Genomic DNA, 25,956 nt, shown 5'->3' on the forward strand with positions numbered 1-25,956 from the left:
AAAGCTTAATGGACCGTATTTCGGGGAGCTCATTTGGAAAGAAAATATTTTAATAAAACCGAAACTTTGTTGATAAGATGATGGTCTCTTGATCAACAACTGAATCCTGTGTTTTTCTACATTTTTTCTTGCATCTCAGGATCGAATTGACAAACACAAACGATTCTAACCCCAAAATTGTAAGACGAATAAGCTTTTTATTATTTAACTAAGAGTTAAAGAAGGAACAGGAATGAAAGCAGTCTATAGTAATAGTAATACGGCACGGGCAATCATTATTTTTCATCTCTTCTGATAGATTTCTATGACTATGATAAGATTAAATGTCTAAGTTCTAGTTAGAAAAAAAAAATGATAGGCTTGATAGTACGAATTAGGCTTTGGAGCTAGGGTATGGATAATTCTTTGCAGCCATCTCGGTTTGATGAGGAGGGGGAAGGGGGGTCAACTAAGTTGAATCTATCATGGTTGAGAGAGAGGGAAGTAAGGTTGTTCCATCGATCAATTGCGCGCTGGCTAGTATTATACTGCAGCTCACAAACAATAACTAGCGGTCACACAGGTGAATGGGAGAACTGTGACACAGATTTAGCCCTTCATTTAAGTGCCTACTAGTAAAGTATTATAAAGAAATGCTGCCTGAGTGATGTGTTCCATCTAGCTTTGTTCAATTTATATTTGTGGCCTCTGGTGTTACTGTCAGCAAACACAAATAATCCCTTCTGGGGCCGTTTTCATGAACGTAGAAGACAAGCGATTGGTCTCTGACTCTGACTTTAGCAGTCAATAAATTGAAAAAATCGGATTTCATGTGAGCTACGTTTGGCCAAGTTTTAGTCATTTGTTGAGGCCAGACTTCATGCTTTAGTCTGAGACTAGTTACTAGGAGACATCATAGCGTCAACAAGATAGCAGCTATTTTTAGATTGAGTGCGCTTCTATTCGGAAAGTAAAAAATGACAGAGGCAATAAAGTGTCCTGTTACCATTGACACTGGCTTTAAAAAACTATAAGATAAGTGCAGATAGTCGAAAGTACACATTTTTGTGATAAAAACTTTTAAAAAACAACAATCTATTGGCTTGTGAGTTGAGATTGAGAGTGAACGAGAGACTCCAAAATCAAAAAATTTGGGTCAAAGAACAACCAAAAACTCCTTGATTGTATTGGAGAATGGACTCAAATGCTTGACAATGGTATGCCAGTTGATGCCGTCTACCTAGATTTGCAAAATGTTTTGATTCTGTCCCTCACAATGCCTACTTTATAAGCTTGAACAATATGGAATTAGAGGCAGTGTGTTGGGATGGTTGCAAGATTTTCTGCTAAACCGAAAACAGCAAGTAGTGATCAATGGTGAAACATCAGGATGGAAACCATTTCTATCGGGGATCCCTCAGGGCAATGTCTTGGGCCCAGTTTTATTTATAATTTATATGCTATATAAACAGCATGCCCGAAGCAATAAACTCCTTCATAAAAATGTTTGCAGACGACGCCAAAGTTTTTTCATCTGTAAATAATGTCAAAGAAGCTAGCCTACTGCCAGATGACCTCGGCACACTTCAGTTGTGGTCTAAAAATTGGCAATTCCATTTCAATGCAAACAAATGCAAGGTTATGCATCTAGGAAACAACAACAGCCAATATGTCTACAGGATGAAGGACAGTAAGGGAGCTGAAATCAAACTTTATGTGAAAAAGACCTTGGTGTATATGTGAACCCCAAATTGAATTTTAGCCAGCAATGTGAAAAGACTGTTAACAAAGCAAATAGAATCCTGGGACTTATCAGAAGATCTTTCGACTATATAGACAAACCCATATTAACCACTCTTTTTAAAAGTCTAATACAATCACACTTGGAATATGGAAACTGTGTATGGTCCCCCATCAATAAATCAGATGCTTTACTAGATGAAAATGTCCAACATCGAGCCACAAAACTTGTTCCCGAAATTTCAAACCTCAGCTACGAAGATAGACTCAGAGCATTAGACCTCCCTAGCCTCATGTACAGAAGACTAACAGGAGATCTAATTAAAACTTATCAATTGACCAACAGTCTCTACAAAGTAAACGTAGAAGGTTACCTCACATTTAACAAGGACAAAAGAACAAGAGACCACTGTTATGTACTTGCCAAACAAAATTGCCATTTAAACATCTGAAAAAATTTCTTTAGTTAGCTCATTGTTGAGACGTGAAATAGCCTGCCTGAAAAAATAGTTATAGCGCCAAGCATAAAAAGCTTTAAAAGCCAAATTGACAGTTTCCTGCAGAACCTAAAATACAGTACTGATTTCCCATTTCGACCACAAGTTGGTGGAGACCAATCCAAAGATCATGAACGCGCCACTGGCCCTCTACAATGAACTCATACTCCTACTCAAAAAAAATGATTAGAAAGTATAGTGGAGACAAAAATTATTGCAACTGCCTGAAATAATGTGATTAATCAGACGCCCACTTCTAGGCATGAGACTAGAAAGCGTTCATCAAATCCAATTTTTTTAGTCACTTGCTTTGATTGGGCTTAAGACTAGCTAGTCATTTACTAGACTAGTAAATAACTAAATCTAGTCCTCATTCTTGAAAACGAGCCCTGGGCTTCGTACAGGTTGTGCGTAAATTTATATGTTTCTATCATGTCGCTTTTGATATTTCAATATGCCATACTGGAAATTCCAATCATTTTCAGTCGTTCTTCATAGCCTTTATCTGTTGCGCCTGGTATTATCTTAGTTACTCTGCGGAGCACACCTTCTAAAAGCTTCTTGTCCTTTTCATATTTGGGTGACCATACTGAGTTGCTAAAGCCAGGTGAGGCTGACTTAGAGCACTAAAAAGCATTCTCATTGACTCCAAATTGAGAAATGTAAAGGACCTTGTAATGAGCCCAAGGATTCTATTGGCCTTATTTACTTGGATCGCAATGTGCTTTGAAAAATGAAGTTCTGTGTCAATCCATATATTTGTCTGGTTGGTCTATTTTGGCATGTTCAAATAGTGCAGACAAGCAGCCATCGACAGGCCTATATACCACAGGTTTAATTACATTATTATTGTAGTGTCACCTCACAGGACATATTTACACTTATTTAAATTTTAAAAATAATTCCGTATTCTAATCTTTTACATTTTGTTGCTAATATGATAGAGTAATTTTTTATTTTTAAAATAATTATTGTATTATTTTTTTAATGATATATATTGCATGCCATGTATATTGTGCACCATAACTATTTTGTATGGGACAGGTGCTATATAAATAAATTACATCATTTTTATTATTATTTATCACCATATTTTGGCACATTGTTGGAGTTGCATATTTATTAATCGTCTGTATTAAAATTGTGCGTGATGTTCAGTGTTCAGGGTCTGTAGGGCTGATTGTTTCTGGTGATGTGCACAGGATAGCTATGGTCTCAGACGAAGGCTACAGTTGTGTAGGATAGCGCCTTCCCATCTTTCTCTTCCTCCCACTACTCCCACATCCTCCCATGCCATCCCATGCGCCATATTGTGTGATTAAGCGAGCACACTTGTCTCACACCTTGCCTTGATTTATTATTTAGTCACTGCACTAATCCTTCCCAACTTTATGATATTCCTATGTTTGATTCTGTCAAATGCATTTGTATATAATCTATAAAACATCTCTTTGCATTTCGAGGCAACAATCTATTAAAGTAGTTAGGTCAAAAATTAGCATTTTTAGTGAAGTCTGTATTCATTTGCTTTTTATTTATTTTTTGTTGTGTTTTGTTTATTTTTGGTAGACTGATGAAAATTGGTCTGCTCATATTATTTGTTACTTCTCCAGTGTTGTATATTCTTATAATCAAAGTTATGAAGAGCTTAGAGCCTGTGTTGCAAGGGGAAAAGTGCAATATAAATGCTATTCATTAATATTATTATTATTATTATTATTATGATCATTGATAAATCAAGACTGAATTTTCAAATGTATATCATTCCTGATTATTGCTGCTGGGATCAAAAGCCACAGCTCGTAGGGGGTAAAAAGTCCAATTGTACCACTGTGCGACCTAGTCTTCTCTAAATAGCTTGTAAGCAGATTAGTTTTACACCACCTCCACCATGAAATACTTTTTCATGAAAGTAATAAAACATACTAATTTTATCTGGTAATCAGCATCATATTCTTATTTTATTATTGTTAGATTCTAATTAAGATTTATTTTATTTTGCAGGAATTTATCGTCAAACATCAGAGTATTTATTCCAAGATCTTTTCAACACCCAACTCATTTTGTAATGTTTGATGGAACCAACATACACACAAGAAATGGATGTTAAAGGAAATTTCATTACCCAACCTTGCTCAGAGACATTAGATGAAAACTTTTCTTCTAATAGATTAGGAGAGCAAGAAATGACCTCTACTAATGTGCTTGATTGTCCTTCCTCCAGTGATCAAATTTCTTTGGTATCTGTTGACAATCATAATGTTACGATGATCAATAGTAAAGATTCCGTTATTATGATAAACCCACAAGTGTCAACTGTAATAGAATCTCAACAGCCACAATCAGAAAGCAATCCTTCTGAATTGAAAATTGAATCACAGCCTGGAAATCCACAAGCAAACACATTTGAAGAATCAGATGCAGTTAACTCCAATTACTATGTTCTTGTTGAAGGTTCAGATGGGTCTCAGATGATTTCAAGGGTCATCCCAAGTATCATTCCGGGTACCAACGAAGAACCACAGCTAGCTCTCAATGCAGTTCTTCAGTCAGAAATTTCCTACATTGATAACAGTGCTTTGAATGAGGGTAAAGATCAAACCGCTTATCCATCTGAATCAGTTACCATGATCATAGATCCAAACTTACAAATTCAGGAGTCTCAAAAAATATTTATTGAGCCTTCTCTTACCAATATAAATGCTCAAAATATCTCAGCAGATCAGCTATCCATTCTTGAAAAAAGTTCAGATCATACTGTGGATCACAAGATTGTTATTGACAATACTTTGTTATCATCTGATTATCAAAATGTTCAGATTTCACCTCAAAAGAAAGATAATCCTTCTGGACCTCAGATTAGAATTATTGATGTTTCGAATTGGGATTCCAGAGAAAAACACACAGATGAAGCGCCTTTGGGTTTGATATCTGTTCAAGCCAACGAAGTGGAGAAGCAAATAAAAGAAGAACAACGACAGTTAAATTTACGTTTTCTTGAACAGTCTCATCGAGAACATCAAGAAAAGCTTCTCCATAGACGAAACACAAACATGGATAAAGACCCACTGAGAGGAGATGGTGCAGAGATAATGTTGAAGGAAGTTGGAATTGATGACGACACACCAGTAAGATTTCCCATTTTTCTATTTCAGCCATTTTGTGCTAAATTTGCTTTTGTATTTTTATGGCACCAGAAATGTGGTAAAATCACTGAATAAGCAAATTAAAATGCTATTGATTCAGCAATAAAAATATTTATTGTTTTCTCTCTCTCTCTCTCTCTCTCTCTCTCTCTCTCTCTCTCTCTCTCTCTCTCTCTCTCTCTCTCTCTCTCTCTCTCTCTCTCTCCCTCCCCCCCCTCTCTCTCTCTCTCTCTCTCTCTCTCTCTCTCTCTCGTCCTTTCTTATTAGTTTGGAATTCCCTTCATTTATCCCAAAGAGAAATTTGTCTTTAGGGTCTATTCCATGGGAAAGTTGGAATAACTCAGGTGAGAACTGTAGTGCAATGCTACAGTGTACTAGGATGAGGCAACTTGCTCAAATCCACACAGTGGGATGGGAAGTTAAAGTCTGTACCTTTAGGATATGAAGCAAAGACCATTCTGTTTTTCCATGCTGTTTTTGTACCATTAAAGGGCCTCTGGGAGTACACTCAACGTGGGTGAGGTATGTTGGCCATACACTCCTTGACACTTTTTCATTAGTGTTATAAAGGGTAATTATTAAACTCTTATTTTGTAAAGATATATACTCAAAATAAAGTGTTAGAAATCTGTCTCCAAGCACCATATTATGAATTATTAAGGTGTTTTATTTAAATGGAAAAAAATATTGACCATTTTTCAAAATCCACCACTGAACTGGCATAAAATGTGAGTACTGGTGTGAAATTGAATGACTCCGAGGTTTTAATCTAATGACATGGACTTAATGAAATCATTTCCATTCCTATTTTTGGATAGTTTTTTATTGTTGGAAGCAATTGTATTGAAATAATGGCTGAAAAAAGTATATAATTATACAACAAACTATGAAATGAACATGCTGTATTTCAAATATTATAGAATATAAAATGTACTGAAAAATCTATTGCTCTTAATCTTTTTAAAAAAATATTTTTCTTTGTTCATTTCAGATTTTCAGTCATATTTCTGCCAAAATAAACCCTAACCTCCTATTACATGTACCTGGTTGTCAACAATTTCTGTTGAATGAAGCAAGGAAGCCAAACTCGGCTGGAGTGACCTTTTCATCGGAGTTGGATTGTTCATTCTCTGGAGGAATTAAAGACTTTGTGTTGTTGCATACAATGATTAAAAATTTACTCAAACTGCTTTCCCCTACTAATCTTGTATTTGAAAAGCACAAGGAAAAAACTATAAAGGAGAATAAGGTGGTTGGTTGCAATTTGTTAGTTCCATATGTTTCTTCAAAAGGCCGTCTCTGTAAGCAAAGTTCTAAACTTATGCAAATGGGAGGACTATTGAACCTTGAGGAATATTTGAATGATTCTGAACTCAATGATGAAAAGAGTGACCTCAAAAGACAGAAACGAGGATACAAGAACAAAAAGTCTTTTGCTAAAATCAAGAATAAAGCCCCACCTGATATTGAATTTGTTCCAGGGATAGACCAAGATGATAGTTTAAGTTATTTATACAATGTTACTAGTGACATAGATCAAGAAGAATCCTCACAGCAATTGTCTCAAAATATCAACGCCCTAGACGATTCTGCTTCCAGCATGTATGCAGATACGTTGAATCCTGATTTGATGGACCCAGTACAAAAACGTCTTCTTGAAGAACAAATTAAATGTAAACAGATTTATGAAGAAACCAAATTTAGGCAAATGAAAACAGAAGTGATGTTTCAAAGAAATGACATTGAGCAAAGCATGGAGGAAGGTAAATTTATATATTTATTATATATTTTTAAATTTATTATTTATATATATATATATATAAAACATTTCAAGTATAATTATGATCAACTTCTACAATATTGTTTCGAGTGTTAGCAACACCAAAACACATCCACATAATCAAAAGAAAACAAACAAACAAAATAGTTAATGAAATAGAATTAACATTTTTGAATAAGATTATCATCTTGAAGATATACTGATGATTTCAAAGCAGAACAATAGATAGACAAAAGTTGATACCGAACAAACAATGATATGGCTATATATGGATTGTCTTTATTTGTGAGAGACATACTGTAGGCACTCAATATTTGGTACTCAACAAACTGCTTCACTTCGATTAGGATGAAGTCAACAAATTTATATGGTCTGAAGGACTGCACCGTAATAGCAAACTTATGAAAGAATTTTAATTAAATTGACGACAAGTATCTTCTTATCACTTACATTCAAAAATTATTGTTTGATTTTTCTACATTTCTATTTTGACTGTTCACAAAAAGTATATCATAACCACATACTATACTAGTCTGAAAATTGCTTGAACAACATGTTTGATTTCTCTTCATTTCATCTGATTATAACTGCATACCAAGAGAGCAGTAAAAGCATTGTATTTTAAGATTCATCAAAGCCAGTTTTAAATGAAATCGAAGTCAAATCACAGTCACTACTGTCTTGGTGATTGGTGAAAACAAGAGGGGAAATGGTAGCAAATGACAACTGGGGCTTGAGTGACTTTGTTGTCATTGCCGTCTGTGTCTGAAAAAGAGTATATTATGATTTCAGGTTTAGTAGAATTGGACCCCACTTGAAAATGATTAATAAGCTTAAGTAAAATTCTACAAAATGAAAACGAATTTGCCATGTTTCATTTAGCTTCAACAATTTTTACCCTTTATCTGGTGCACTCATTCCAAATATATTGTCATCCCTTGAAGCTGCTCCATTTTATTCATGTCTTAATCAACAACTTTATATGATTTTAATTTTTTCCCCTTGCTTTAGTAAATGTATTGACGGGTGGGCCATCTTATAAAATAATTTATCATCTTGGAATACTTATAAATTCATTGATTCAGACATGGCTTTTTGTTACTATAATGTTTTGATTTTTAGATACTAATCTGTCTACAATATGTTGTTTTAATGTTTTTGTACAATGTTCAAGCAACAACTTTTTTTTTGTTTCTGTATCCACCGACTTTGCTGTTTTTGCATTGTTTTCGTTTCGTATTTATTTAAACAATTTTTTTATTTTTTTATTTGATTTAGCAATGCCTTCAATACAGTCTGGAGGAAATAACAAAATTAGACGAAGTACCAAAGGACGGCCACCAAAAAAGTGTATGTTTTCTTTCAATAAATTGAATATTAGTGTTAAATATCTGTTATACTAGAAGTATATAAACACAATAACTATATAACCTCCTCCAGTGGGAGTACAAAAGACAAAGCAGGTGACAGAAGGTAGCGTCAGTGGGAGTACCATGAAACGGTGATGTGGAATTAATCAGCAGCAACTCCAAAAGGATCGGCTGCTCTCAAATCAGCCAGTTCAGCCACAATAGGCGCTGTCATTCAACCACAGACTGACTTTACCAGGTGCAAAATCTTCATTGTCTTCTGAGACAGATGGATGCCAAGTCATATTAGCATTACCAACAAAATTTTACTGATATGTTATCCAATATTTTATGTTCAGAGTTCAAAAGCCCTCTTCCTTTCCACTTGTTTTTTTTTGGTTAAGTTTTGATGAAAATATTCTTTCAGTTTCAGTCAAACAGTGTTAGTATTGTTATCAAATTTTTACAATATTGCTTTGGTTTTTGTTCTTTCAGTTGATCCAAGTGAAACTATAGGCAAAGTGAAACCAAGAAACCCCTTAACTGAGTCCCTTGAGACAAAACAGCGTAGGATATATGAGGAAAATGTATCATTTAAGTTTTTTTGTGATCAGTGTTCTTTCAAGACAAAGAGACGGAGTCATTTTGACAATCACCTAAGTTACCATGAAAAGGGAAATGATATAAAACATTTCTGTCGTCATTGTGATTTCATCACTATCAGCCTACCAGCATTGAAGCAACATGAACTTTTACATAAAAAGAATGTCCTTAAGTAAGTTGGATTTCATCCCAGTATGTTAGGTTTCCTGATTGGAGAGGTTCCGATTTCAAGGTGCTACTGTAATAATAATGATAATATTAATGATAATAATGATGATGATAATGATAATAATAATGATAATAATAATAATAATAATAATAATAATAATAATAATAATAATAATAATAATAATAATATTAATAATAATAATAATAATAATAATAATAATAATAATAATAATAATAATAATAATAATAATAATAATAATAACAACAATAATAATATGCGGCTGAGTGGTCTTATGGCACTCGCTTTTGGATCTGGAGGTCCTGGGTTCGAGCCTCGCTTGGCGCATAGTTGAGTCCTTGGAAAAGGCTCTTTACTCACATACTCTAACCATGCTCAGGTGTAAAACGAGTAATGTTCACAGCGTTGTCTCTGTCGGAGAAAAAAATTGTAATATTGCCTAAGAGGTGTAATGTCTCATTCTACATATTACATTTCGCTGTTGGTCAGGGGCCCTTTGTAAAGTGCTTTGAGCATGTTCAGTGGATATTGCATTATATAAAAGCTCTAGTTTTTTTGTTTGTTTTCTAAATTAATGATAATAAAAATAATTATAATATTTATCCCCAAAAAAGGAATTTGAGTAAAAACGTGTGTTCGAAAAGATTATATTACAGCACAGTTTCCTCGAACACAGTTTCCTAGAACTCATTTGAATGTCCCTAATTTTTTCTTTATTATTCTTTGTTATCATTCCATTCCTTTTTGCAACTAATTTTTACCTCGAACATGGTTTCCTCGAACTAATTTCACCCAGCCAACGTAAAAAATAAAGAATTAATTAAAGGGTTTTTTAATGCGCCAGGTGATTTTGACCACTGATGATTTACTGTGTGAGATTGACAGATACGAATGTGTTTAGCATGTGTATCTAGCTGCACTGCAGGTGTGTGTATAACGTATGACACACATGCAGACACATACAGCCACTCACATACCCCATCTCCATTTCGCATAACCGACGCCTCTCTGCTTAGTCTTATCACTTTGCCATTTGTTCTAATTTCAATGCCAATGGCTACAATGGTAAATGAATGTTGTAAACAGCAGCAACATGTATCATGTAGAACAAGACATGATGCCTATTAGACGATATTTTGTACAATTTTTTTCCGACAAGAGACAACAATGTTATGGGCCAGGTACTCATTTTACACCTGAGAATGGTGAGAAAATGTGAGTGAAGAGCCTTTTCCAAGGACTCAACTATGCACCGAGCAAAGCTCGAACCCAGGACCTTCCACTCCTAAAGCGAGTGCCATACCACTAGACCACACGGGCACACACTATTGACAAAGCATGCCTCACATTACCCCAACATGACAAGCTGTAGGCCTTTTCTCTTGTAATGACATGAGACCACTAACTGTTGGTATTTACTGGTACCAAGTGTACTCATCCAGCCCAGCCCATCGCAAATAAACTCAAACACCCTTGACTTTCATGGTAGACTTCTTTGTCAAAAACATTCACTAACTTGTTCCAATTTTCTCATTACTTTGTATTACGGTAATTTTCTTCCCTGTATATTTACACCTTATATCTACAACCACAGTATAGTTGGCTGTATAACAGAATGCGAGACACGTTTATTGTTTCTATTCCCTTTGTATCTTTATTGGTTACCTCACTTAGTTCTTTAGCCTTAGTTCTTTTTTTCCAAAAGAGATTAGTAGTTTGCGAAATCGATTTTGATGATTAATTTGATAGTTATTGTTTGTCATTTAGTTGGTAGTATGAGAGTTTGATGATAGAATACAGCTGTGTTACAAAATCTTACTATTTGGTGTCGCATTAATGTTTAAGACTTTGTCTACTTCATTTTACTTTTTGAGAAATTAAGGAAAGTTCCTCCATACTTTGTATTTTGTAATTTTTTGCCATCAAACCTATTTTGAAGGCTCTGTGCTCCTGTTACTTGATTTGTTTTATTTTAAAATCTTATTTTTAAAGCTAAAATTGATATCCTTTATCTGTTTGATGCAGAGAACTCATGGGGTTTTATAAATCAAGTCATAATATAATTATAATAATCTTAATATCCCTGGTTAGTTAAAATTATTTAGATGTCTACACAATACAGATCATGAACAGAACTGGTTAATTAGTGTTGAATTGTTTTCAATTATATACCTTATTTTACTGAGGAAAATCCATGGAATGAAATCATGCATTTTCACATAGTTTTGCCATAGACGCCTTATTAAAAATCCTAAGCTAATTAAGTTGTTTTATATTGTAATACCATAATACTCGTTGGATTGGCGAGCCAAATCCAGTACACTGCAATACAGCATGCTGGAGCTGGGTGACCGATTTTTTACGATATAATAAGTCGTTATAACCATATGCTAGGTTTCATTTTGAGCTGGTATTACTTAGCAATTTTAGTGGGGTTCTTTTTGTTTTTTAGGCTAATAGACATTAGTTTTAGACAATATATTTCAAATCAAGTTCTTTGAAATAGTTTGTTTTTCTTTTATATATTTTTCACTTTAAAATATCCCTCATCTCCCAAATAGGTGTTCAATTTGTAATGTCTACATGACTGACAAGAAATACCTGATGCAGAAACATATGCGACTGAAACATTCAGGAAAAGCAATGGCTGCCATGGAGAAACCATTGACCTGTAACCAGTGTCCCGCAACATTTTCTAGCAGGATAGTCTTGACTCGGCACAAGTCTTCACATTTGAAGTAAAGTGAACATTTTCATCTCAGATGTAGTTTTTGATTTTTGTTTTGTTTTGCTAGCTTTGTATTTTAAAGATGCATTAAAGACTAATTTTTTGAAGTCGAGAACGACTTTATTAGATTTGGGGGTTTTTTACATGTGTCTTGTATCATTATCAGTTTTTGTTATTCTTTTGGGTTTTTTTAAATTTTGTGCTCAGAGTGTGGTGTTTGCCATGGGTTAAGGCATTTTTTTATTTTTTTATGATCCCTCAATGGTCCCACCCTTTTGGTATCCCACTTATTAGCTTAAAGACAGGAATAATGCCCATCTCTCATTTTAGTCCACTGGAATAAAATATGTTTTCACGGAGCATTTAGAATCTAAATTGTGTTTTCCAGAACTCATGAGAAAGTTAAAGTATTTTAAAAGTGATTTGTTGATGTAAAGCTCAAACTGCCTCATGACTAAGGATACTGTGCTGTAGGAAAGTCCATCCTTTTTTTTTCCTCCTCTCTTCCTCCTCCTCCTACTCCTCTTCCTCCATATTCTTCTTCCTCTTCTTCTCCTCCTCCTCCTCCTCCTCCTCCTCCTCCTTCTTCTTCTTCTTCTTCTTCTTCTTCTTCTTCTTCTTCTTCTTCTTCTTCTTCTTCTTCTTCTTCTTTTCCTTCTCCTCCTCCTCCTCCTCATCATCATCATCATCATCTTTATTATTATTATTATTTTAATTATCGTTACAGTTCAATATTTTTATTGTTTTTCCTCAAACAAAACTCAGGTCACTGTTGGGTCAAACTTCAGAAAATGCTCCTTCAAATGTTTGTCCACACTGTAAGAAAACGTTTGGTAAAAAGATTCATCTTCATCGCCATCTTAAAGATGTTCATGGCCCTCAGAACCGTCCCCATCTATGTGATCAATGTGGCAGGAGTTTTAAAAGAAAAGACGCTTTGCAGCAGCATCGGATTGTACACGTTGCCAAATCTGCCCGAGTTCTCCCATTCAAATGCAATAAGTGTGATAAAGCATTTAGATCTCAGGTTGGTGGCAATCCCTCTCATAATCCGATATCTAGGTTAAATTTTGTTAGTTTCACTTCTTTAAAAAAATTTAAATCTAAAAATAATTTTATTTAAATTGGAATGATGATCAGGTTAACATGAAAAAGGAAGAAATACTGCTTATCAAGTTTGAATCTTTTTGTTAGCTTGTGAGCTGTACATTGGAGTCTTTAAAATGTGGTGAAAAAAAATCTTAAATTTATTATTGATCTGAAGCAAGAACTCCGACAAAAGTAATTGTGTTGCAGAATGATCAGAATATAACCACATGAGGTTAGGTGGTGATAAATTTTAGTAAACTGATTTTTTATTTTTTAAGGCTCAAAATTTTACTGTCTTTTTTATTCTCCTCAATCTTCCAATGTCGCAAACCTCAGACAGACAAAATTAATTTCATCTTTTTTTTTATGGGGAAATAAAAATGCTTTGAAAGTTTAAAAAGGCAAAGAATTATAACATCTTTTTTTTTTTGACAAGGGAAAATTAATTGATGGATCTGTGGTATGTGAAAATTGTGCTCTGTAAGTAAAAAAAAAATTGTCATTGATCAATGTAAATTTAATTTTAATTTTTTTATAGAACTGGTGAAGACCCCTTGATATTCGTGGAGAAATAAGGGCTATTACGAACAGACAGTCATCTATTATTATACTTCTATTGTATTTTGGAAATTAACATAGATTATAAATAAACAAATAAATCATTTTAAAATTGTAAGATACAAGTTTTTTTTAAAATGACAAAAAGTTTTTTTTGTTTTTTTTTTTTTAAAAGGCAAACAAACAAACCTGGCAAACGAATATTGATGATAATGATAAAGTATTATAAAATATGATAACAATATTGAAAATACCAATGCTGTTTTGGTTTTGGTTTTTCCAATAAAATAAATAATTTTTAAAAAAATGTATTCAAAGTATCAAAATTATATCGAATAACCATAACAGTAAATGAAAATTATTTTTTCTTTCAATAAAATAAACTAAAATAATTTTTTTTTTTTAAATTGTCCACAATGAGATTCGAACCCAGTACCTTTAAGGCTATGGAGCCACCAAGCTAATTAAGATATTTAATCATGTCTTTCTAGAAGATTATTTTATAATGCTACTTCTATTATGTGATTTTAAATTTCGGTTGTATGTTATCAGCACTTGTATTATAATTTTAAAACTTTTTTAACCAAGACATACAGCTATCATAATATAACTTTTGTAACCCTTTTTTTGCGATGACCTAATATGGAAACACATCATCCATTCTGAATAATGTAGACCGCGCCTGCGCAACGAAGGTGCATAAAAACGACCTGTTAAGGGATGGAACATCAGCGGCAGAAAAACATTACGTTAATGTTAATTAATGGAGAAATCTCATTATTTTCTGAGAAATAAAAGCTACTACGAACAGACACTCATCTATTTTAATAATTATACTACTGTATTGTAGAAATTATCATAGATTGAGACAAATCGTTTGAGCCATCAGCTTTTATCTGTCAGGCAGGACGGTATTATTCCTAAAGCTAAAGGTCAAAGGCCTGAGCATTACGTTTCAGCAGATTTTCTTAATATTCATTTGACTCAATGGGTGATCAAATCATCCTTAATTTGAAAAAGGTTTGCAAGTTCCTCATATATCAATCTGCGAAAAATAGTTTTATAATTTTTAGATTTACCAGTCATTCTGTTCTTGATGATAAAAATTTAACCTTGATTGATCCCCAACCCTGTTTTTTAAAAAGAGTCGATTGATGATGAATGAAAAATCAAGCTCAGTCCACTTTATCCTTTTTATTTCAGGCTCATTTGAAGGAGCATTCATCAATACACAGTTCTGATCGACCATTTTTATGTCAGTATTGTGGCGCTTCATTCAAAACGCAACCAGTTCAAAAGAAGCATATTTTGACCCTACACATTCAACCCCGCACACATGTCTGTGTTGTGTGCTGTAGACAATTTAATACAAAACATGCACTACAAAGACATGAAAACACTCACAAGGTAAGCAAAGAATTTACATTTCCTGTTTTCTTTTTGTTCGTGTTTAGGAATTTAAATAGCTATTTATGACTTTTATGGCATATCAGTGGAAGTCTTCATTTCCAATAAATTTGTATTTTTTTAGTTACTTTTGTTGAGCATTAATTTGGTCATTGTTGAGACACTGTTTCTATCATTGAGTAAGATGCTTAGTTGATGAAAATATTTTGGAGGATGTGATCCTATTAATGCCAATCAGACATTGGTAATGGTCGTATTGAATTTAATCCACTGAGTGCTTTCCTAAATTAGTTCCAGTTGTCTGAACATCATTGGTCATTGCCTAGTCACAGTGGGAAAATGTCCTTGGTCAACAACATAATTTGGTAGGATAACCAATTCCTCTCCAATTTGGCTTAATTTCACAAGTCCTAAAGAGTCCCAGCTATTCATTTACTGCTGGTTGAACAGATCAGTGAAACACATGACTCTGTCCACACTTAGCAAGTGTGCTAACGATAACACCACTGACACATATGGTAGAACTGAGTAATTTAGCCTCATTTGACAATAAGATGATCACTCTCACCATGTAATTAACAATTGTCTGATATTTAAAATATAATGCAATGGATCTCAAGGAAATGTGGCTGACCGCAATGAAAAGGCTGGTCTCTGGAAGTATTAATTGTTTCAAACTTGTAGCTTAATTGGTGGAGCACCCAAATCATTTATCCAGGTGCTATCACATATATATGTCAGGATACTTTTTCAGGACCCCATGTCCATCCATCAGATTAGGTAGCAATTAACTGGATCTAATATAAGATTTCAATGTAAGGTCCTTCTCAGAGGGTAGAAAGCAATTGTTTCTGCCAATAAAACTGGAGTAAACTTGATATCCGTGGACCTGACTGATGGCGCTAAAGAATAACATTTTTTCTTAGATGATGTATCTAATTATTTTGTTTTTGAATTTAACACGTCTCTCCTTTCCTAGATGATGCTCACAGATTGTGAGTTTTTTTAATTTAAAAGCTACTTTTAAAAATCATAACTGCTATTTGTCTGTGACATAACGGGTGTGATGACAAAATAAAAAGTTTGAGTATTGTATGTCCTTAGTCCTAGTCGTTAATTGCATTATTGAATGTGTGAGTTCAATTATGAGAACTATGATCATAAAACAACTGAACAAATTTATCTGTCAGAATTCTGTAATTATTTGAATCAAAAGTAGTCCTTCAGAGCCATTCGGCCCATGGAGTCGGAGTTTATCCCAGTTTCTATAGCATGAAATGGGCAATAGCAATTGCGTACTATCCTTTGGATGGGATGCTAGTCTATCGGAAAATACTTTCCACCAAATCTAACAGATTCAGCTACCCATTCACTGCTGGTTGGACAGGGGGGTCAGAAAAAAATCTCGACATTATATCGCAATATGATAAGATAAACATCCATACCGTACTGTCTACATTAATACAAAATAATTTTGTATTTTATTAATATGGGTCTTGTTTTTTTTGTTTTTTAATTTGTTTGTTTTACTGAGCTGTTATTACTCATTCTTGTCAAATACTTTTTATGGTCCCCAGCTTCAGGCACCTTAGCGTTTACTTTAATTGATTATACAGACTTTGAGTTATAAGAAGTCCTTTAACAGGTTCTGACATAAATTGTGAAAATAAGAACATAATTGGGACATCAGTCAGGGTAATTGACTGAAGACAATTTTGCTGAAAGGGAACTTGTCTGCAACTCAAATTAAAGCTGTTCAGAATTTTTTTACTTTGCTTTTATTTATTTCAGTTTTGATTTACTTTACTTTTCACCTAAAAAATAGTTTTAACTGATGTTCTCTATTACCATAGTCTTAAGTCTCTCAGTGCCAGGAGGCTTTGACATCATTTCTCCAACTTGCACAGCTTGTAGTTCCTCAGGAGTTCCATCCTGCACCATTCCTCTCCACTTCTACCATCTTCTGTCAGGTTGTTTTTGGGAGGTCACACTTTTTCTACCCCTCAAAGGCAGGAACATAGTTGTCTTCTGGTCCTTTTCTCAAGTCATGGCCTATCCATTTCAATATTCTACTCATTTCTATGTTGATTTTTTCTGTCCCATTCTTCTCCAGTATTGCGTTACTTAAAGATTTAATCAAATTTCATATAAACTGCTTGATGTCTTATCTGTTGAAGCATATTCGTTTTCTTTTGATTCCAGGCCAAAGAGGACACTTCTGCTGATGATGGAATGAGACAATGGGAATCAGGTGTTATGGGTGAAATAAAGATTGATAACAAAAATGAGACTGCAAATATCACTGAGGTGTCAACTAGCAATATGATAGTTTCCCTTGAAGCAGCAGATCAAGCTAGGACAGCGTTGGTGGTGGAAACAGAGGGTGGTGCTCAGGTTATGGTTGACCCAAGCCTTGTTCCTGCAATGATGGCTTCCAGTGAGGCACATTCAGCCAGAGAAGGGACACGCACTCTTGAAGTCCCCCAAGCCCTCATTCAAACTGGCCAAACAGACCAAACATTTTATTATCTTGCTGATGACAACCTTTGAAGTAGTCATAGTGTACGATAGACTAGCATGTTCCCTTGACAGGGAAACATAGCTCAGTGGTACTGTCTTTGCTTCATACCCGAAAGGTACTGAGTTAGACTACCGCCGTGATGTGTGGCCTTGAGCAAGTCACCTGGCCTTAGCTCACTTTGCGGCGCTGCCCTGCGGCTGGTGCCTGAGTTATTCCAGTCTTCCCTTTGAATAGACCCTAAAGAAAAATTTCTCCTTAGGAATGGATAAAGAGAACTATTTGAAAAAAAAAAACAACTTTTACACTGCAGTCCGCTTAAGATAAACTCCCAGGGACCAGAAAGAGAGTTGATCTTATCCAAGGTTTATTTTATATATATGCTTAACTAAAAGTGACTTTTTAAATACATTTATATTCTTTAGAGTTATCTTTCACAATGCAACATATAATGATCTAAAAGCTCAGCAAGGCAGAATGAGAATAGAAAAAAAGTAGGAGAGTTGAGGCGCTATCGTTACAAGACTAAATGGTCTAGGCTAATTGCATGATGAGTGCCAGTCTCGTTCGGCTTGTGGGCGGTGTGCATGGATAACACAATGAGGAGGGAAGGGATGATAGACAAACGCACAACTCATATGGGAGCTATAGAACAAACTCATGTTCACATGTGTGAGTGTGTCATAAGGTGAACAGCTTGTGTATTTCAGTGAATCCAGAGGACTTACCTATGATTGTACGTTCTCTGGTGAATCTTTGCACACACTACACATTCAAATATGCACCATAGACAGTGTTGTTGACACCCTGTCAATCCAAGTGCAGCAAATCCAGAGTGATGTGTTTATCTTTTCTGAACTAGCTCAGGGACAGAGTTCTTAAACGTTTTAAATTACCAATGATTAAGTGCATAAAAATTGGGATTGGCCTAAGAGTTTATTTTAAGCAAGAATTTATCTTAACGCAGTTTATCTTAAGAGGACATCAGTGTAGGGAGAAGTTTGAGGGAAGGAAAAAGTTAAAAGGAAAAATTTGCATTGCTTTTGCATTTCCAAGTGATTCATATTGAATCCATTTTTTTTCTTGTCTTACATATTTCTAATCATTATTATTGTCATTGGTCTGTTTCGCCCAACACTTTGAAAAAAAAATGAATAAATTAAAGGGCTAGATTATTTCTGTGAGTGAACAATACACACTCATAAAAACAATAGGTTACAAGACTGGTCTCCCAATTTTTTTGTGTATAGGTCCTTGTAATATTCAGTCACAAATCAAGGGGACGCCTGAATGAAAACATAGCTTCTTTTAAGATGCGGTAGATTAAATATTTATTATATTTCAGCCACCCTATGTTGCTGTTAGGCTGATATTGTCCATGAGGAAGGAACTTAACACAAATGTAACTAAATATATACAAATTAAAGTATAGAAATACTTGTAGTTTTTATTTTAGATTAATAGCGGATTGAGGGTGACGTCAAAGTAGCCTTTTTCCTTATTAAGGATGAAAATGTTTTAAAGTAAAAAATATCAATTAAGGCTTTTTAAAAAATCAGTTGACTTCAAATTTTGTGTTAAGATAGTAAAATAATAATAGTAATAATAATAACAATAATAATAATAATAATAAACAATTACAGTGCACTCTAGATACGTCGACGTTGCCTAAGTCGATTTTTACCCAAGTCGATTTTTTTTCTTGGTCCCTCCCCCTTCTTCCTATATAACATTAGTAAAAAAAAAACAAAAAAACTCCACATAAGTCGATGTCGCTTAAGTCGATGTTCTTATCACTCATGACCGCAATAAAATCACTCATAAACAAGTATTTCCATTGGTTAAAAAAGCTACCAGTAAGACTTTTCAGTAGTTAAGAATATCCGCGAACGATTGGCGCACATCGATGTGATGTAGGTGCTTTGCCTGACGTCCGTGTTCAATGTACATAGGCAGTATTGAATATAATTTTAATTTCTCCATCTGAAATTTTACATTGTCGCAACTTCAAGTTCAATATGTTTTTTGGTTCTAATCCCAGGCCATCCTATGTAATGGCCCTCTTAATTAATATCAATTTTATCTAGAATTTAAGTCAAGTCTACAACTACAATGGCAAACCTATCGCGGAAAAGGAAGATTCGATGCATTTGGAAAGTTTTGCATGCGACAGAAAATCATCGCATAAGAAATTGCCATACCGGCTATTTCTGTCTCGACAATTTACAAGAAGCATGACCTTGACCTAGAGGCTCCTACCCTTCCGCTTTTCGCGGAATAATTTCTACATTCCACATTCAAGGCAAAACTTCCGCTTTTCACCTTTCCAATCGAGGAAAATTAAAAAAAAAATCTCTAGTGAAAAAAAAAAAGGCCGCTGGTAGACACAGCGTGCTACGCAACTGTGAACACGGGATGGTAAACATCGCGCGTTATGCTGTGGGAAAGAAACGGTAGTAGGTGCAGCGTAATACGCTACCACCCACTTGCCGAGATGGTAGCTGCAGCGTAGATAGGTAGAGCGTAAAACGTTACGAAGTTTTCCAATGGCTGTTATCAATCCATTTTCCGTTTCGCATCCAGATTTTAGTTTTTTTGTGACTCGGTTTTGTTTCTAGATTATGAGTCCAAAATTATTGATTAAATCCCACAAACGCCGCATGCTGCCAATTAACCTCCTCCTCCTCCTCTTCCTCCTCCTCCTCTTCCTCTTCCTCCTCCTCCTCCTACTACTACTACTTACTACTACTACTACTACTACTACTACTACTACTACTACTACTACTACAATTACTACTACAATTACTACTACTACTTACTACTACTACTTACTACTACTACTACTACTACTACTACTACTACTACTACTACTACTACTACTACTACTACAATTACTACTACTACAATTACTACTACTACTACTACTACTACTACTACTACTACTACTACTACTACTACTACTACTACTACTACTACTACTACTACTACTACTACTACTACTACTACTACTACTACTACTACTACTACTACTACTACAATTACTACTACTACAATTACTACTACTACTACTACTACTACTACTACTACTACTACTACTACTACTACTACTACTACTATAACGGTTTTTAAATGCTACGTACTACTTCCAATTGTATTATCTGCCGATGTAAAAATACAACCTAAATGGTGAAAAATGAAAGATATTGGATGGAAGTCGTAGAATCAATGTACTGTTGGGGCTCAAATCCTTCGTCGGCAAAACAAACAAGGGGGACTCAGTGGCTAATAGCACTGGTGGTAGGGACTCAGTGGCTCATGGCACTGATGGTAGGGACTCAGTGGCTCATAGCACTGGTGGTAGGGACTCAGTGGCTCATAGCACTGATAGTAGGGACTCAGTGGCTCATAGCACTGGTGGTAGGGACTCAGTGGCTCATAACACTGATGGTAGGGACTCAGTGGCTCATAGCACTGATGGTAGGGACTCAGTGGCTAATAGCACTGGTGGTAGGGACTCAGTGGCTCATGGCACTGATGGTAGGGACTCAGTGGCTCATAGCACTGATGGTAGGGACTCAGTGGCTCATAGCACTGGTGGTAGGGACTCAGTGGCTCATAGCACTGGTGGTATGGACTCAGTGGCTCATAGCACTGATGGTAGGGACTCAGTGGCTAATAGCACTGGTGGTAGGGACTCAGTGGCTCATAGCACTGATGGTAGGGACTCAGTGGCTCATAGCATTGGTGATAGGGACTCAGTGGCTCATAGCACTGATGGCAGGGACTCAGTGGCTAATAGCACTGGTGGTAGGGACTCAGTGGCTCATAGCACTGATGGTAGGGACTCAGTGGTTCATAGCACTGATGGTAGGGACTCAGTGGCTCATAGCACTGATGGTAGGGACTCAGTGGCTCATAGCACTGGTGGTAGGGACTCAGTGGCTCATAGCACTGATGGTAGGGACTCAGTGGCTCATAGCACTGATGGTAGGGACTCAGTGGCTCATAGCACTGGTGGTAGGGACAGTGGCTCATAGCACTGGTGGTAGGGACTCAGTGGCTAATAGCACTGGTGGTAGGGACTCAGTGGCTAATAGCACTGGTGGTATGGACTCAGTGGCTCATAGCACTGATGGTAGGGACTCAGTGGCTAATAGCACTGGTGGTAGGGACTCAGTGGCTCATAGCACTGATGGTAGGTACTCAGGGATGCAAATGCAAACTTGAAAAAAATTCTGAAATTCTGCGAGCTCATTTCAATAGTCTACATCAACCGTCTCAGTGGGTATCTATTTAGGTGAAATCCTAGTGACACTCCAGGAATGAGGTGATAAATGGCCTTGTGATTGTGACAAAATTTTTAGGACTTTTGAGTGATAAGTCTCAGAATATAATCCAGATTATTTTGTTTTTGGATGGATTTTAATGATTTACGTCTCCTTTTTGTCAGGAGGAAATACCATTATTTGGTGTTGTTCATGCTTAAATCAGCGCCCATTTAGTAAATCTTATCCTTATCTTTATGGATTAAACAGGGTTAAATTAGTTTGGGAAAATGAAAAAATCTGAATTTTGCAATTCTTAACTTATTTTCACTGCACATAATCCAACACCTAATTTTTTAAAATTAAAATTAAATTCAGGTCAAAATATTACCCCCAATGACTAAATGAATTTGACAATAATAAAAACTCTTACTCAAATTTCAACAGCCATATTATTACTAAGGCCAATTTTGAAATTGGAAAAATGGTCACTTCCCGATATTTATCACTTTCTCAGGTCCCAAACCCTTCTGCTAATAACAAAGGCAATTAAAGTACATTACAATAACAATACCACATTAGGTTCTAGTTCCGAATTAAAATTAGAAAAATTTGAATGCTATCAATTAATCAATTAAAATTCGGAAGCTGCCGCGGAAATAAGTTGAATGGTTAAATAGACGTATAATCACAACTGACACAACAGTCGTGTTAATTGTTTCAGTACATTGAAAATTGATACACACTACAAATTCTCTCTATATATACAGCAGTATCTCTTATCACAAGAGTTGTTGGTATTGAGGTATTAAGAAAATGTGTGAAAAATAGGAAATCCTAATAATTCTGAAAGATTTACATCCCTGACACCTTGACTTGGGATTTAGTCCCCCCCCCCCCCCCCACCCATTCCCCCCACCCATTCCACGTTAGCAACTGCACACCCCTGCAGCCACACAGTCCTCAGCACGTAGGTACACCTTGACTTGGGATTTACTAAGGCCAATTTTGAAATTGGAAAAATGGTCACTTCCCGATATTTATCACTTTCTCAGGTCCCAAACCCTTCTGCTAATAACAAAGGCAATTAAAGTACATTACAATAACAATACCACATTAGGTTCTAGTTCCGAATTAAAATTAGAAAAATTTGAATGCTATCAATTAATCAATTAAAATTCGGAAGCTGCCGCGGAAATAAGTTGAATGGTTAAATAGACGTATAATCACAACTGACACAACAGTCGTGTTAATTGTTTCAGTACATTGAAAATTGATACACACTACAAATTCTCTCTATATATACAGCAGTATCTCTTATCACAAGAGTTGTTGGTATTGAGGTATTAAGAAAATGTGTGAAAAATAGGAAATCCTAATAATTCTGAAAGATTTACATCCCTGACACCTTGACTTGGGATTTAGTACCCCCCCCCCCCCCCCCACCCATTCCACGTTAGCAACTGCACACCCCTGCAGCCACGCAGTCCTCAGCACGTAGGTACACCTTGACTTGGGATTTAGTTCCCCCCTTCCCCCCCCCCCCCCACCCATTCCACGTTAGCAACTGCACACCCCTGCAGCCACCCCCACCCACATAAATGAGAACTTTGTGCAATACTGGTGATTATTTAAGAACATGCACAAAATTTACATACATAGTCATAGGAATTACTGTCAGGCAAATGAATGCAAACATTGTGGAACCAACGGACACAATATGAAGACATCTTGTCCAGTCAGTTGGCCCACTGCTAAGCTCTCTTGGGGGATCTTCTAATCTTCATTCATTACATTTATTTTTTTTAATCCTCTTTTTCTTTGGTAAGCCTAAAACAGTAATGCCAAACCCTTTTAGTCTTCCTCTCTTTCCTAACTTTGTTGGTGGTTTGATATTAAAAAGATCTGTACCCACTCTGTCAGCCCCATTGCAATCAGCCAAAGCTCCAGTAACTCCCGCTACAACACCATCTACACTACCTAGCCCTTCTACTACAACACTGTCACCTAACCCTATCTCGTCACTACTAGAACCGTCTAACACCATCTCCTCACCGTCCCCTCCACTTCCACCTTGAACACTTACTACATCTGCTATACTCACCTCACAATGTCCTGCTTCTTCCACAGCACTATACCCAATATCAGAGTCAATTATGCTAAACTCCTTGCCCTGACTTACCTTCAACTCAAACACATTCAGCAGATCTAGATAATATCTTAACCTGTCCTCATCTAATTCTACTAGAAGGTGAAGCAATCTATCAACCTGTGGCTTTGCGAGTCCATAGCGGTCTTTCTTTTCCATGGCACATGTGCGCCAATCAAACGAAGACACGCTAGGGAACATATCTATAGATTGCTGTTGCACATTGCACATGTTATAGCCAATGTGCCATCTCTCATTAAAAAGAGACAGCGAAAGGGGATCTTCTCCTTTGTCCCGACGAACAGAAATAATGTGCTTACAGGGCAACAACATGGAGGTTGCAGTGTGGCATGTGCAAGTCAAACCATCAACCTCATTGCAATCATCAATGTTACCCTTGTCATAAACATAAGCAACAGAGTCTAAGTAACATACGATAATTAACAGCTTTTTGAACTTCTGAGACAACAAGCTAAAGCGCATGGGGTGTAAAATGTTTTTGAATGTCAGGGAATTGGGATGACGATTTCTTGGTAATATTCACAAAACTCAAATGAGCAGTTTCTTCCAGTAAACTCTCATAAAGAAAAAATATTTTCTTAAGGCATACATCAAGGAGTGCTGGGGACTTTATGACAGAATTTAATTTCTGGTGATAGGATTCTATCCGGTTGTTAGTTGTATCCCCAAAATGAATGTGCTCAGCTCTGGCATAATGCACCCAGCGCTCTCACGGATGCCGTCCCAGTTGTCCAAAAAAGTACTGGGGAAAAGTCTGATGGAGTGTCAGCAGCTCTTCCTTGAGCTCATTATATTGTTGTAAGCTCTTGGCATTGCATAGCTTCTCCACCATCAGCCTTATTCCCATTTTTACATTAGACTCAGCCTGTAAACTGTCATTTTTTGTTTGTTTGAAGGCCTTCTTAACATGAAACAAACACAATTCGCATAAGGTGTCAGGAAATACTTCCTCCAACCTCGCCACCTCATCTAGGTCTTTGTCCACCATAAAAGTTTTAATTTATTTGACCAAGAGTTTGGATTATGGTCCTTAAATTTTGTGAAAATTTCAGTCAGCATCGATGAACTTTCGTTTGTTATTAAGGCAAATCCACATAATCTGCTTCTGGAATTTCCATCCACAACTAAAAATGACAGCAATGGCATGTCCCTATCATTTACACAATACGTGCAGTCAACAAGAACGAATGTTTCCCTCATCTCTGATGACTGGACAAACACATACTGAAGCACATTTTCTTGATTAATGCAGTAATCAGACACAAGACCTGGATCCTTGACTCGCAACCTGTCCAGTTCCACTGCCAACATCTGGGCATCATTGCCATTAGAGGCAGCCTGTTTTTCCTGTTAAGTGATATAAATAAAATAAAAAATTATCACGGATCGGGGTACAACAAAAAAAATTAAGCATAATTCATGAAAAAATGATGGATGATTACTTTTAGAAAAATTAAAAGAAATAAATAGGGGGTGTTTACATTATACATTCAAAACAACAAATGTAAAAATTCATAACGGTACAGACAGATGATGTACAATCTGTCCCTCCAGGAAGCTGCGACGCTCGTAGCCGCAACATAGCCGCGATTTTTCACTGTTACCGCAATTTGTTTGCAATGTTCCATGCTCTGGAGTCAAATATAATCACAGCGATAATGCTAAACATAGGAAAATACTACTGCCACCGTCACACAAAACTATTTAAGATTTCGTGAGTAGCTTCCCTTGACAACACAGGAAGTAGATAATTCATTGTTTTCAATCGATTGACTCACGTCGGCAATTTATCATCCTCTAATAGGCTTTTGTTGGATTTGTGCCGAAATTGAGATTGAGTTGTATGAAAAAAAAAAAAAAATCGCTCATGATGTTTAATAAAATGGTCTATACTTCAAAACTTGCCAATAATACTGCGCGCTGGGCAGCAGTTCTAATTT

General features: G+C 35.8%; 1 protein-coding gene across 1 annotated transcript; it reads left to right on the forward strand.

The window, feature by feature from the left end:
• Nucleotides 1-54: 54 nt before the first annotated feature.
• On the forward strand, nucleotides 55-19,933 carry LOC144965977 (uncharacterized). Its single transcript, XM_078901901.1, has 9 exons — nucleotides 55-179; nucleotides 4,221-5,344; nucleotides 6,354-7,125; nucleotides 8,421-8,492; nucleotides 8,987-9,266; nucleotides 11,843-12,019; nucleotides 12,775-13,036; nucleotides 14,860-15,063; nucleotides 17,266-19,933. The coding sequence occupies exons 2-9, from the start codon at nucleotides 4,292-4,294 to the stop codon at nucleotides 17,611-17,613; spliced, it is 3,168 nt and encodes a 1,055-aa protein (XP_078758027.1). The 5' UTR covers nucleotides 55-179; nucleotides 4,221-4,291; the 3' UTR covers nucleotides 17,614-19,933.
• Nucleotides 19,934-25,956: the final 6,023 nt, after the last annotated feature.

This window comes from Berghia stephanieae, chromosome 2 (genome assembly GCF_034508935.2).
Source record: "Berghia stephanieae isolate SIO BIC M18660-M18661 chromosome 2, UCSD_Bste_1.3, whole genome shotgun sequence".
NCBI lineage: Eukaryota > Metazoa > Mollusca > Gastropoda > Nudibranchia > Aeolidiidae > Berghia > Berghia stephanieae.

Excerpts from the sequence above, each read along its gene's own strand:
- LOC144965977 (XM_078901901.1), top strand. The coding sequence starts at position 4,292 with ATGGAACCAACATACACACAAGAAATGGATGTTAAAGGAAATTTCATT. Across the intron at positions 8,493-8,986 it reads AGGACGGCCACCAAAAAAGT|TTGATCCAAGTGAAACTATA; the intron begins GTATGTTTTCTT and ends TTGTTCTTTCAG. Across the intron at positions 15,064-17,265 it reads GACATGAAAACACTCACAAG|GCCAAAGAGGACACTTCTGC; the intron begins GTAAGCAAAGAA and ends TTTTGATTCCAG.